This window comes from Herpailurus yagouaroundi, unplaced genomic scaffold (genome assembly GCF_014898765.1).
Source record: "Herpailurus yagouaroundi ecotype Mexico unplaced genomic scaffold, PumYag 140, whole genome shotgun sequence".
In the NCBI taxonomy this organism is placed as follows: domain Eukaryota; kingdom Metazoa; phylum Chordata; class Mammalia; order Carnivora; family Felidae; genus Herpailurus; species Herpailurus yagouaroundi.
Window position 1 is genome coordinate 70544173 of NW_024412395.1, and position 13655 is coordinate 70557827.

The window sequence follows — 13655 nt, forward strand, 5'->3', positions numbered from 1 at the left end:
ATAAGGGAATTTGGGGTAACTAAGATTCTGTAACTTTGGGTTGGGTAAAGCTTATACTTAAAATAAAGCATTCCCTTCGTAATTCAGACCCATTGTCAACATATTGGTATTAATAAAAGAACATGTAAAAAGTTTATGTAAATATTGAATTATTTTAGAAGTATTTCCTAGATTTAAAAGTACTAATGTACAGTATATTAATTATGATAGCAGTTTGAAATTTTGATAATTATACTCAGTTAAAACTTAAACTGTAGTGATGCCTGTATTAACATATTTATCTCATTTCTTTGCAGCAAGGAGTGAATAATGCTGAAAAATTTGACTATGTAAGTGCAATGTAGAATTCAGTTTTCATGCTTTATTTATATTCCTTAAATACTTGTTTTTTAATTACTGATACTTTCTAATTCTGGTTTATAGGTGATGCAGTTTTTGAATAAGATGGCTGGCAATGAATACGTTGGATTCAGTAATGCAACGTGAGTCTAATTTTTGACTTAGGTTTTTATAATGGGCCAGTCCTCTTTAAATTAACAAAAATATCTAGAGTATAGAATTCTATTAAACATATTTTTAAAATGTTTATTGATTTTTGAGGGACAGAGCATGAGCAAGGGAGGGGGAGAGAGAGAGAGAGAGAGAGAGAGACAGAGACAGAGAGACAGAGAGAGAGGAGAGAGGCAGAATATGAAGCAGGCTCCAGGCTCTGAGCTGTCAGCACAGAGCCCGACATGGAGCTTGAACTCATGAACCGCGAGATCATGACCTGAGCTGAAATCGGACACTTAACCAACTGAGCCACCCAGGGACCCCTATAGAATTCTATTTTAAATGCTGTTTTGTCCCCCCCCCCCCCAACCTCTCCCCTTTCTCTACATATATAATACATAGTGTATTTAGAATTAATCTGGTTTGGTCCTAGGGCTTACTTCAGCGAATAAATAATTATTTAAAATTTCGTCATTAAAGGGAAATGAATTATTTCTGAATTACCTGAGAGAACACTTAAATGCTTTATATAGGTTGGATAAACTTCTTGTGGGTATAAAGTTAGAAGGGACCCAACTTTCCCTTAAATTACTGAGAGTTATTCAATTTTCTTTTTGCCTGTAATACCTGTCTTACCTCTCTAAATCTCTCTGCCTGGCTAACTTGATTTTGACCCCAGTTTTTTATTTTGAAATTTGCCAGTCTGTAGAAAAGTTGAAGGAGTAAGCAATGAATATCTGGATACCTTTCACTTATATTTTCCGATTAATATTTTTGTCTCATTGGCTTTCCCTCAACCTCTTTTTTTAGATAACTGTTTAAAACATGTGTATTTCTACACACACACACACATATGTAAATATGTATTTTTTTTCTCTGAACTGATAGAAATAAAGTTGTAGACATCTCAACACTTCACCCATAAATAACTCAACATGTATATTCTGAGATAAGGACATTCTCCTACATAACCACAGTACCATCAACACGTTAACATTAAGATCACTAACATTAATCGTAAGATGTCATTAATACATAAATGTACCAACTGTCCACCCCCTAAAAGCCTTTTATGACCTTTGCTTCCTAGGAATTAATCAAGGTTTGCACATTACATTTATGTCTCTTCTGCTTTTTTAAAATAGAAGAGTCTTCCTGCCCTACACCTTTGCTTTATAAAATTTTATTAAGTGGCTTTCTTTGAAGAGTGCCAGCCACTTGTTTTACAAAGCAGGAATTAACTAACTTTCTCTGTGAAGGACCAGATAGTAAATTTTTCAGACTTGTGGGCCATATGGACTCTGGTTGCAACTACTCATTTCTACTGTTTCAGTAGGAATGCAGCCATGGACAATATGAGGTGTTTCAAGAAACTTTTTTTTTTTTTTTTTTTTTTCAATGTGTATTTATTTTTGGGACAGAGAGAGACAGAGCATGAACGGGGGAGGGACAGAGAGAGAGGGAGACACAGAATCGGAAACAGGCTCCAGGCTCCAGGCTCTGAGCCATCAGCCCAGAGCCCGACGCGGGGCTCGAACTCACGGACCGCGAGATCGTGACCTGGCTGAAGTCGGACGCTTAACCGACTGCGCCACCCAGGCGCCCCATCAAGAAACTTTATTTATAAAAACAGGCAGCAGGCTACATCTGGCCCATGGGCTATAGTGGATATTCCACATTTTGAATAGGTCTGGTTGTTTCCTTGTGGTTACATAAAGCTGAAACGGTTTTGGCATGAATACTAAATAGGTGATACTTTGTACTTCACGTTTCAGGAAACAAAAATTTTCAGGTTGCCTGCTCTACCAACTTTTATTCATCAACTTAAGTATCTTTCTAAGAAGTTTTTCATGAATCTCATCTCACCTCTCTTCTGTGCTATTATATTACCATATTTAATTGAGCTTACTCTATGTCTCACTGCCTCATCACCACCATAAGACTCTGACTTCCTTTAGACCTGGGTAGAAATGTCTTCCAATTCATTTTTGTATTCCTGTTATCCAGCAGATAATAGCCACTTGATAGTGTTTGGTGAACAGAACTACATGCTAGGCACTGTGATCATTGCTAAGCAGTTAGTTCTTTATGTACACCATGTTGAGTTTTTTTTTTTTTTTTAAGGTATGGCAAGTTGACAAGTTTATTTTCAAGAGCTTTTTCATATCCACATATCCAACATTGTTTTTCTAACCATAGAAACATTAAAATGTATAGTTAGGAGAGACTCTCCCCACCCCCCCCACACACTTTGTGATTGATAATACAGAGTATCTGTCACCCACAGTTCCTCTTTTGTCAGCAGCCTTATGGATGCTTGCATGCAAGTTAAATCTGTCTAAATTAAAACTCATTCTCTTTCTTCTCAAACTACTCTTTGCTTCATGGATCCCCACGTCAGTTGATATCACTGTCCTTTCAGTCGACTGGATTAAAAATCTAGACTTTTGTATCAGACTTCATTCACCATTCCCCCTTTTTCCCATTAGGTTGAAAGACTTGCCGAAGTGCTCTCATGTTTGATCATAGCTCTCCTTCCATTCCTGTCACCACTACCTAAGTTCAGGCTTTCTATGGCTTTTATTACTTCGGTTTCCTAATAACATAAGTCATCCTTTCTTTTTCCCCTTTCCCAGACTGATGTCAGAGTTATCCTTCTAAAATGTAGGTCTCAACAAGGTAATTTGATGGAAAGCCTTCAAGCTTTCATTTGGTATGCCATCAGGAGCCAATTTTAGATTTATCAGTCTTGATAATAATGTGGTCCCAGTCTCCTTTGTTAGTTTGATGGTTCTCCACTCTTCTCCATGAACCCTATTTCTCAGATACATCTGAACATATGCCATTCTTCAGTGCAGTCCTGTCTTCTATACTTTTATAACTTTGTTCATGCTGCATGGGATTTGCCACTGCCTAGGCTTCCCCCTGAAATCTGTTAATCCAACAAATGCTGAAAGGCCCATTTCATGTGTCCTTCCTTTAGTGAAATTTCCATGGATTCCTGCCATTGGAATTGATTATTGTACTTTTGGAGGACCCAGGAGATTCTGCAGTTTCTTAGTGTATTTTTTAATGGTGGAATACTTGGTAATTTTAAAATTAGCTCCTTTATTCACAAAATATGAAGATTAGAAAGGGCCTGACCCATTTCAGTCCTTTCACAGCTGAGAAAATTAAGACTGAAAGAATTGTCAATTAAATGACTTCCCCCAAAACCACATAGCTAGCCTATTGACAGAACTGGGATTGAAACCCAGCAGTCCTGACTCTTAGGTCAGTGTTCTTTATACTATACTTTGCTATACAGTTACACTACAGGACAATCATACTTTTATAGAAAATAAGTAAATAGAGCAATTTTTTTCCTTCTAGGTTTCAGTCTGAAAGAGAAAGTGGAGATCGAAATTTTGCAATAGGATATTACCTAAAAGAAAAAAAGGTTCTTGAATTTTTTTGTTTCTATTTCAAATTATTGTTTTATTTCATAAAATATGTAAACATGTATGCTAAAAACTCAACAATAGGTTTTAAGCAACTGTCTGTTACTATTTAATGTTTAGAAGTTTTTGCAAAATGCTCTTGAGTTAGTCGTTTCAAAATGTTAATATTAAATCAATTTAATATCTGGCAGTATTCAGATATTTTACTAATTACATTGATGCAAGTTTTTCTTAAGGATTAGCCCATTTTTCTGAAAGTGTGATGCCAGACTATTATTGATTACATTTGGTTTTTAAATTTTAAGTGGGTGGTCCAGTAACTTGCTTTATGAATTATGAATCAGTTTATCATTGTTAAACTAGTATCTAGAAATCTGTATGTAATGTAGCTTTGCTTTATTCTTTATTATTTCATGTAAAAAGGGTTGTAAGCCTTTTTATAAGTTATATGCTATTTTGTTACCAGTTAATACGAGACATTTGTATACATTTTAAATTTAGTCTTTATGTGTCTCTTACTTATGTGCATATATTCTTGTTTTTAATTGCCTTTCTATTTTTTCAGTGTTTTCCAGAAGGCACAGACATGGTTGGTATATTAGACTTCTATTTCCAGGTAATTTACTTCAACTCTATGAGTTGTGTATATAAATGGATGTGTCACATTGTGCAGAGTATAGATGTCTCTGAAATCATGGCTCTAGATTAAGATAAAATATATTTACCACTCCCCTTCTAAAAAGAGTCCTCATGAAAGGCATTCTCATGTTTTTTTCCTCCTAAAAATCATGCCTTAGAATGTAATAAGGAATGTTTTTTACTTTAAGAAGTATCAAAAATGTTATATAATTCCAGAAATTGGTTTGTCCTTATTAAAAACTAAGCTGATCTCTTAGCTCTTAAGTTTTGTTTTGAGGATTTGTTTGTTTCTTCATTGGAGTGTTCATATTCAGCATTTTAAAGTAGCAGTTTCTCAGTTGGTTTAATTCATTTCTGCAAAGTCATATGATGCTTTTTTGGTTTGTTTTTTAATGTTTATTTTCGAGAGAGAGCATGAGGAGAGGAGGAGCAGAGAGAGGGAAACACACAGAATCTGAAGCAGGCTCCAGGCTCTGAACTGTCAGCACAGAGCCTGATGTGGGGCTCAGACTCCCGAACTGTGAGGTCATGACCTGAGCCGAAGTCTGCCACCCAACCGATTGAGCCACCCAGGCACCCCTGTGGTGTTTTTTTTTCTAACTTAGTATACTTTCTCCACATTCCTGAGTGGGCCACTCACATAATCTGCTGTGATTATAGAACTCAGTTTTAGAGAGCCTTCCCTGATAACTCTCTTTTCTCCCTGTATTTTCAGTTCAGTTCATTCCTACAGATTTAATACCATCGGTGCTAATATCAATGGGCTGTAATATCAAGCTAAATAGTAAATTAATTGTTATTGATTTCTAGTTAATCTTACTTTTGCCTGCCTTTACTTTTTAAGGTGCTTTAATTTCAATTTTGTAGTAATGTTAAAAAATATGTAAGGGGGTTGATAATGTAGATTTTGATGACAGTTTGTCACCTTCCAACGTGAGGAACTGTGAATTGAGAATCCAGACTGTCAGTATAAAATCAAGGTCTAATCTGGCCATTTTTTAGCCATGTGACATAACTTCAGTAACTTAGACCTAATTTCATTATGTGTAGCATATGCTTAACCTAACTGTCTGCATTATCTTGAAGATAACATGAAATGATATGTGTCAAATTCCTTTGAAGCTGTAAGGTGTTCTATAAAATAATAATGTCATTTATTTTTATTTCTTCCATACGTTAGTGTTTGTTTTCCTTCGGTATATACACTTTAGCTGTTATAGCCTAGGTGCTACTAATCTACTATGAAATTTCTGCACTTCAGGGTAAAAATCAAGAGAAAGCCATAGAATAGAAGCCTTACTTTTTTGGAGAAGGGCTGTATGTAATTGAACATCTGATCAGGGTATCAGAAAAGTACTGTTAAATTGGGATTTGTCAAATTTGGTATATATATCATCTTATGACAAACAAAATTCCAGTTAATACTAAGTATAAGTTAGGAAATGATCATTGGAGTTTAAATTTTAACTTCTTTTAGAAAGCATTTCATGATTACATCTACATAAGTCTTTGCTATCTGGGTCAGTATAGTGACTAGGTTCTGTAGTTTTGGAGAAATAAGGAAGAGGTTTTAATATAAACAAGCAAAAGTGAAAGTCAGTGAAAAAGTGGCTCCCAGTCAGTTTCCTAATGCACTGTAGCTAATAAGTTTTCCTTCTTGCTCTTTCCAAACCCCTTTGTCTCTTGTGGAATCTTGAAAAATTAGTAAGGAAAGATTGCAAGTTGGTAACTCAGCCTTTTCTTCCTGCTCCCCCTTCCCATCTTCTTTCTCATCTACTTCCTCCCCCACCTCCCCATACACACCCTGCCCCCTAGTTTGGATTGCTGTTAATGAAAAGTAAAATGGAGCTTATTTATTATTTCTGTTTTATGGATAAATTTGGGTTTGCTGTGGTAAACTTATTTCCATTATTTTGATTATTTTTAAATACTGTACTATACTCTGCCTGGACTTTGCTTTTATTTATTCAGTATATTCTGTCCAGCACCCATAGTCAATATCAAATAAATATTTAAATATTAATAAGTGGTTTAAAAGGTAGTATTTTGACTTAGGCACTCAGAGTATCCAGGCTAGTGCTATCTTGGTTTCCATTCCTTAATTTTTTGCATGTTACTACATAGGAATGCTGAGCTTTGTTATAGTGAAAATGTCAGTCATTTTAGCATCTTTTTTTCCTAAAGTAGCAATTTCTAATGTAAATGCTATCTATCATAATACTAATGTATGTTGCTTTGTGTTAAAAATATATCACGGCTCCTTTTCCTTTCAATTTAAAAATAATTATGTTTGTGTATCCTACAGAAAGCATTAATATTTAAGCAACTTTGAATATCACTTGGGACCATTATAGATCTTTATGCTTAGGGGCTGGCTCTTCCTATCCTGGTTTTGCCATTATAAAAGACTCGATAACTGGGCAAATCAGGATAAACCTTAAAGGGGCTTGAAATTTGTTCAAATTTAAATCTTTGGAATGTTATCAAGTTATGTTAAAATAATCCCCTTGAAGGAAAGATTTCAGATCTGTATGAACTACTAGATGAAATATATTTTCTTAGAAGTCAATTGTAGTGGGGCGCCTGGGTGGCGCAGTCGGTTAAGCGTCCGACTTCAGCCAGGTCACGATCTCGCGGTCCGGGAGTTCGAGCTCCGCATCGGGCTCTGGGCTGGTGGCTCAGAGCCTGGAGCCTGTTTCCGATTCTGTGTCTCCCTCTCTCTCTCTCTCTGCCCCTCCCCCGTTCATGCTCTGTCTCTCTCTGTCCCAAAAATAAATAAACGTTGAAAAAAAAAAAATTAAAAAAAAAAAAAAAGAAGTCAATTGTAGTACAGAAAATAATGTCAACCTAAATTTTCAGAATTCAGTTTTTTCTTCCTTCTAGCTATGCTCCATTGAAGTAACTTGTGAATCAGCCAGTGTGATGGCTGCAACACTGGCTAATGGTGGTTTCTGTCCAATTACTGGTGAGAGAGTACTGAGCCCTGAAGCAGTTCGAAATACACTGAGTTTGATGCATTCCTGTGGCATGTATGATTTCTCCGGGCAGTTTGCTTTCCATGTAAGTAATTGTTTAATCTTAATTTTCTACTGCAAGAAACTAGTCTGGACTAGTTCTTTTAAAAATACAGTTTGAACTTTGGTTCTAAACCTGCACATTAATTTTTGAGAGAGAGACTTGTTTTTAAGGTTAATTTGTTACAGACTTGTTAAGGAATAGAGTTAAGCAGGCTACCCGAAATTCTTAAGAACTTGGAGTTTAATTTATAAAACCTCATCACTTCTACTTGTAAGGCATTCCAGTGTGCAAGGTTAGTACAGACTTTCTCTACTATTTCTTATTAATATAACTAAGCCTTATGGTGATTACATACCTCAAAAGCTCCTTAAGTTCAGAAGGAGCGCATAATTGGGATGTTTAACACCTTTGGTTATAATCATAGATATTTTAAAGCACTTAAACTATATTAAGTTAACAAAAATATACTCTTAAAGCTCTCTTGTGCATTTTTGAACATTTGTGTACACCTGTGAAATATGGACTTTCTTACCTCATTCTGCTTATGTCAAGATATAATGCCCTACAAATTTTTTTTATTTGAAAATTTTAGAACAGAAAACTAGATGCATTTAATGTTACCCACTACTCAACTTCAATAGTTCTTAGTACCTTACCAGTTTATCTTTATTTCCAATTCTTGCCATGTAGTTGAGTGTGTAATTCTAAATGATAAGGACTTTTTAGAAAACAAACAAACAAACATAGCACCATTATTATATTTGAAAAAAATTTTCATTTTTAATATCAAAATATTTAGTGTTCAGATTATCTGGATTGTCTTGTAAATTACTGTTTTGCGGTTTTTTTTTAACCTGGGATGCAAATAAGGGTCATGTGTTAATGATCGGTTATATCTTCTTTTATTATTACTTTTTAAATGTATGTTCTCTTCCTTGACCTCTCTTTCTTTCTTGTTATTTTTAGTTGAAAGAACTGGGTAATTTATCCTGTACAGTTTTTCAGTCTAGATTTTCTTTATTACGTCCATACCATTGTCCCTTGTATCTTGTATTGCTGGGAAATTGGTTTATCCCATTCAGGTTAATTTTTTTTTCCTTAGTATTGTGCAAGATTACTTCTAGCAATAGGTATTCATTATATGAATGTTAGTAAGCCATTAGTGAATACTGCCCTGATGATACGAATTTTGTCTTTTTATCACAGTTACTGTCAAGTGTTACATAATGTGAACTTAAGTGTTTTGAAGACGATTAATTTGAATTACTTGTGATCTTATCTCCTCAGAGAATTCTCAGACAGTATACCACAGAAAATCTTCTAAGAGGATAAATTTCTCATGTTTTTTTAGTCATAAAACATTTTTTGAAAATAACTTTTCAGGGGCGCCTGGGTGGCGCAGTCGGTTAAGCATCCGACTTCAGCCAGGTCACGATCTCGCAGTCCGTGGGTTCGAGCCCCGCGTCGGGCTCTGGGCTGATGGCTCAGAGCCTGGAGCCTGTTTCCGATTCTGTGTCTCCCTCTCTCTCTGCCCCTCCCCCGTTCATGCTCTGTCTCTCTCTGTCCCAAAAATAAATAAACGTTGGGAAAAAAAATTAAAAAAAAAAAGAAAATAACTTTTCATACTTTAATACATGTTTATTATAGAATTAGCAAATCTAGTCCAATAGTGCCTGGGTGGCTCAGTCAGTTAAGTATCCAACTCTTGATTTTGGTTCAGGTTATGATCTTGTGGTTCATGGGTTTGAGTTCTGCATCAGCATGCTTGGGATTCTCTTTCCCTCTCTGTCTCTCTCTCTGTTTGTCTTTCTCTCTGTCTGTCTCTCTCTCTCTGCCCCTCCCACATGCTTGTGTGCACTCTCTAATAAACTTCAAAAAAATATATATATGTATATATACACACAATCCAATATATTGTATACAATATATACTATATATATATATACACACACACACAATCCAAAAGAATAAAATAAAAACATGCATAGCCCCACAATTTAGATGTAATCTACCTTAATCCTTAAGAGTGTATCTTTTCAAATGTTTTCTGTATTTAAATACATCTCAACTGTTTTATAAGTGTTTTCTCATTTACTGTATTATAAACATGTTAATAGTTATCTACAACACTTGTAATGTTAGAATTCTGTGTATACGTATACCATAATTTCTAAACCAATTCCCTTATTGTTGGACATAATTTTCCTTATTTTAAAATGTTAACAAGAATATCCTTTTTTTTTCAAATTATTTTCAGGTTGGTCTTCCTGCAAAATCTGGAGTTGCTGGGGGCATTCTTTTAGTTGTCCCTAATGTCATGGGCATGATGTGCTGGTCTCCTCCTCTGGACAAGATGGGCAACAGTGTTAAGGGAATTCACTTCTGTCATGTAAGCATATTTTCTTAATGAAAATAATGATCATATAAGTGGAACCATCCAATGATTTGATTTTTAAAATTTTAATTCTAGTATAGTTAGCATACAATGATGTGTTAGTTTCAGGTGTACAATATAGTCTTTCAGTTCTTCTATACATTACTCAGTGTTCATCATGATAAATGATTCTTAATCCTTTTCACTTATTTCACCCATCACCCCACCCACCTCTCCTCTTTGGTACCACCAGTTTGTTCTCTGTTGTTAAGAGTCTACTTTTTGGTTTATCTCTCTGCTCCCCTTTGTTTGTTTCTTAAATTCCACATGAGTGAAATCACATGGTATTTATCTTTCTCTGATTGGCTTACTTCACTTAGCATTATACTCCAGATCCACCCATGTTGTGGCAAATGGCAAGATTTCATTCTTTTTTATGGCTGAGTAGTATTCCATTGTATTTACCTGCACCACTTCTTTATCTGTAAATGGACGCTTGGGCTGTTTCCATAGTTTGGTTACTGTAAATAATGCTTCAATAAACATAGGGTAGGGGTCCATATATCCCTTCAAATTAGTGTTTTCGTATTCTTTGCATAAATAGCTGGTAGTATGATTTCTGAATCATAGGGTAGTTCTATTTCTAAATTTTTTTTTTAACTTTTTAAGGAAACTCCATACTGTTTTCCATAGTGGCTGCACCAGTTTGCATTCCTACCAACAGTGCATGAAGGTTCCTTTTTCTCCATATCCTCACCAACACTTGTTTTTTGAGTTTTTGATTTCAGCCATTCTGATGAGTGTGAAGTGATACCTCATTGTGATTTTTGATTTGCGTTACCCTGATGATGAGTGATGTTGAACATCTTTTCATGTGTCTGTTGATCATCTGCATGTCTTCTTTAGAGAAGTGTCTTTTCATGTCTTCTGCCCATTTTTCAATTTGATTATTTGCTGTTTAGGTGTTGAGTTGTATCAGTTCTTTATATATTTTGGATACTAATTCTTTATCAGATAGGTCATTTGCAAATATCTTCCCCCATTCAGCAGTTTGTTTTTTTTAGTTTGGTTGATTGTTTCCTTTGCTGTACAGAAGCTCTTTAGTTTGATGTAGTCCCAATACTTTTTTTTTTTTTTTTTTTTTTGCTTTGTTTCCTTTGCCTCAGGAGACATATCTAGAAAAATGTTGCTAAAGCCAATGTCAGAAATTACTGCCTGTGATCCCTTCTAGGATTTTTATGGTTTCAGGTCTCATATTTAGGCCCATAATCCATTTTGAGTTGATATTTGTGTATGGTGTAAGAAAGTGGTCTAGTTTCATTCTTTTGCATGTGGCTGTCCAGTTCTCCCAGCACCATTTGTCCAGTTTTACCAGCACTATGTTTTTAAACCATTGCATATTCTTGCCTCCTTTGTCGAAGATTAATTGACCATATAATTGTGGGTTTGTTTCTGGGTTTTCTATTCGGTTCCATTGATTTATGTGTCTGTTTTTGTGCTAGTACCGTAATGTTTTGATAACTACAGCTTTGTAATATAACTTGAAGTCTAGAATTGTGATAACCTCTGGTTTTGTCTTTTTTGAGATCGCTTTAGCTATTCTGAGTCGTTTGTGACTTTATAAAAATTTTAGGATTGTTCTAGTTCTGTGAAAAATGCTTTTAGTATTTTGATAGAGATTGCATTAAATCTGTAGATTGCTATAGACATTTTGATAATATTTGTTCTTATAATCCATGAGCATGGAATATCTTTCCATTTCTTTGTGTTATCTTCAATTTCTTTCGTCAGTGTTTCAGAGTACGTATCTTTCACCTCTTTGGTTAAGTTTATTCTTAGGTATTTTATTTTTGGTGCAGTTGTAAAGGATTTTTTTCTTAATTTCTGTCTGGGGTTTCATTATTAGTTTCATTAAATGCAATGGATTTCTGTGTATTGATTTTTTATTTGTGACTTTACTGAATTCATTTATCAGTTCAAGTAGTTTTTTGGTGTCGTCTTTAGGGTTTTCCTGTATAGAGTAACATGTCATCTGCAGATAGTGAAAATGTTACTTCTTTCTTACTAATTTGAAAGGCTTTTATTTCTTTTGTTGTTTGATTGCTGTAGCTAGGACTTCAGTACTATTTTGAATTATAAGTGGTGAGAGTGGACATCTTGTTCCTGACCTTAGGGGAAAAGCTCTGAAGTTTTTCCCCATTGAGTATGATGTTAGCTGTGGATTTTTCATATTATGGCTTTTATTATGTTGAGGTATGTTCCCTCCAAACCTGCTTTGTTGAGGGTTTTTATCATGAATGGATGTTGTATGATAATCATGTAAGTGGAACCATCCAGTGATTCTGATTTTTAAATCATTTCAGTAGTTTATTGATTGTTGGCATTCTGCCTACCTGTCTGCAAGTTACTAGGTTAGCCATGGCAGTACTTATACAGGATCTTTAAATTGCTTCTATCAGCTCCCATATACTCGTGCCCATAGGAAATTACATTTGTTTGATGCTGATATTTTAATTGTCATGGTTGTATATAGTTTTCAGTTTCCAAAAAACCTCAACAAAAGTTATTAAACTTGGAAAGGTATAAATTTACATCCCAACATAAATTAAGATTATTATTGTTTATTATATCATCATTAATCTGTATGTTTGAATATCTTTATCCATAAACTATCTTGAAAAGTCTTTTTTTTTTTTTTGAGGACATAAGCACTACAAAATAAAATTGTTTCTAGATTAGTTCAGTATTTTATATAGTTACCCAAGTCTTGCTAATATTTCAGCTTCCAGTTTTATGTGCAATTTACTACTTTGTAGACTCTGTATTAAGTACTATAATTTTTCTGCAAACTTTCTCAGTTAAAATTATTTATTTTTCAGTTTTTTATATTTTGCAAAAGCTATAGAATGACATTGGATGCTTATGGATTATAATAGATTGTGACCAGAATGTTTATTTATATTTTTGTGGTGCTTTATGGTTATTTGCTAGAATAGTTCTTTCATATGACCTGTTACTAAAGGCCCATTTTATAGGAAATGAAAGAAACAATTTGAGTGGTTTAGCCCTAGCTAGTAAGCATTGTTCTCAATGCTTACTCCATGTTCTCATTCTGATTTTATCCATGTTCTCATCTGATTTTGGTTCTCTTCGTGATACATGCTGCTTTTTGCAGTGGTATTTTCCATGAGATAGTAAGTTAAGTTGGACAATATTAGTGTGATTTGTTGCAATATGAAAAAAATAGCCAGTGAATAGCCAGTTTCTTATTCCTGTCCTGTTTATTTACAGGATCTTGTTTCTCTCTGTAATTTCCATAACTATGATAATTTGAGACACTTTGCAAAAAAACTTGATCCTCGAAGAGAAGGTGGTGATCAAAGGGTAAGCAAAATTCATATTTAGATTATTATGTAATATTTTTCTAAAAGAAAGAAAATGAGATTCACCTGTTTGAATAGAACTTAGTTTGTTAGTGTCCTCATATATTTGCTAATCACGAATTGAGTATACACAAGTTATTGACATTTTCATCCTGGAGTCAGGAGTATATAAATAATAATTATTGCTGTTTTATTTAAATTTAAACTGGTTAACCTGGCAGCAGGGTTCTCCACCTACCCACCCATTTTTCTGCTATTTTAAGCAATATTTTAAAGAATTGATTCTGTTAAAAAAAAAAAAAAGAATTG

At 34.4% G+C, this 13655-nt stretch overlaps 1 protein-coding gene across 4 annotated transcripts in view; it reads left to right on the forward strand.

Moving 5' to 3' along the window:
* Positions 1-13655, forward strand: part of GLS (glutaminase) — an 85926-nt gene that overhangs the window by 40213 nt on the left and 32058 nt on the right. For all 4 annotated transcript variants that reach the window (XM_040475676.1, XM_040475677.1, XM_040475675.1 and 1 more), the window contains 7 exons: positions 297-329; positions 424-482; positions 3865-3931; positions 4498-4548; positions 7455-7631; positions 9847-9978; positions 13255-13347. In XM_040475676.1, the coding sequence (XP_040331610.1) occupies positions 297-329; positions 424-482; positions 3865-3931; positions 4498-4548; positions 7455-7631; positions 9847-9978; positions 13255-13347 (612 nt within the window). The remainder of the gene's footprint in view (positions 1-296; positions 330-423; positions 483-3864; positions 3932-4497; positions 4549-7454; positions 7632-9846; positions 9979-13254; positions 13348-13655) is intronic.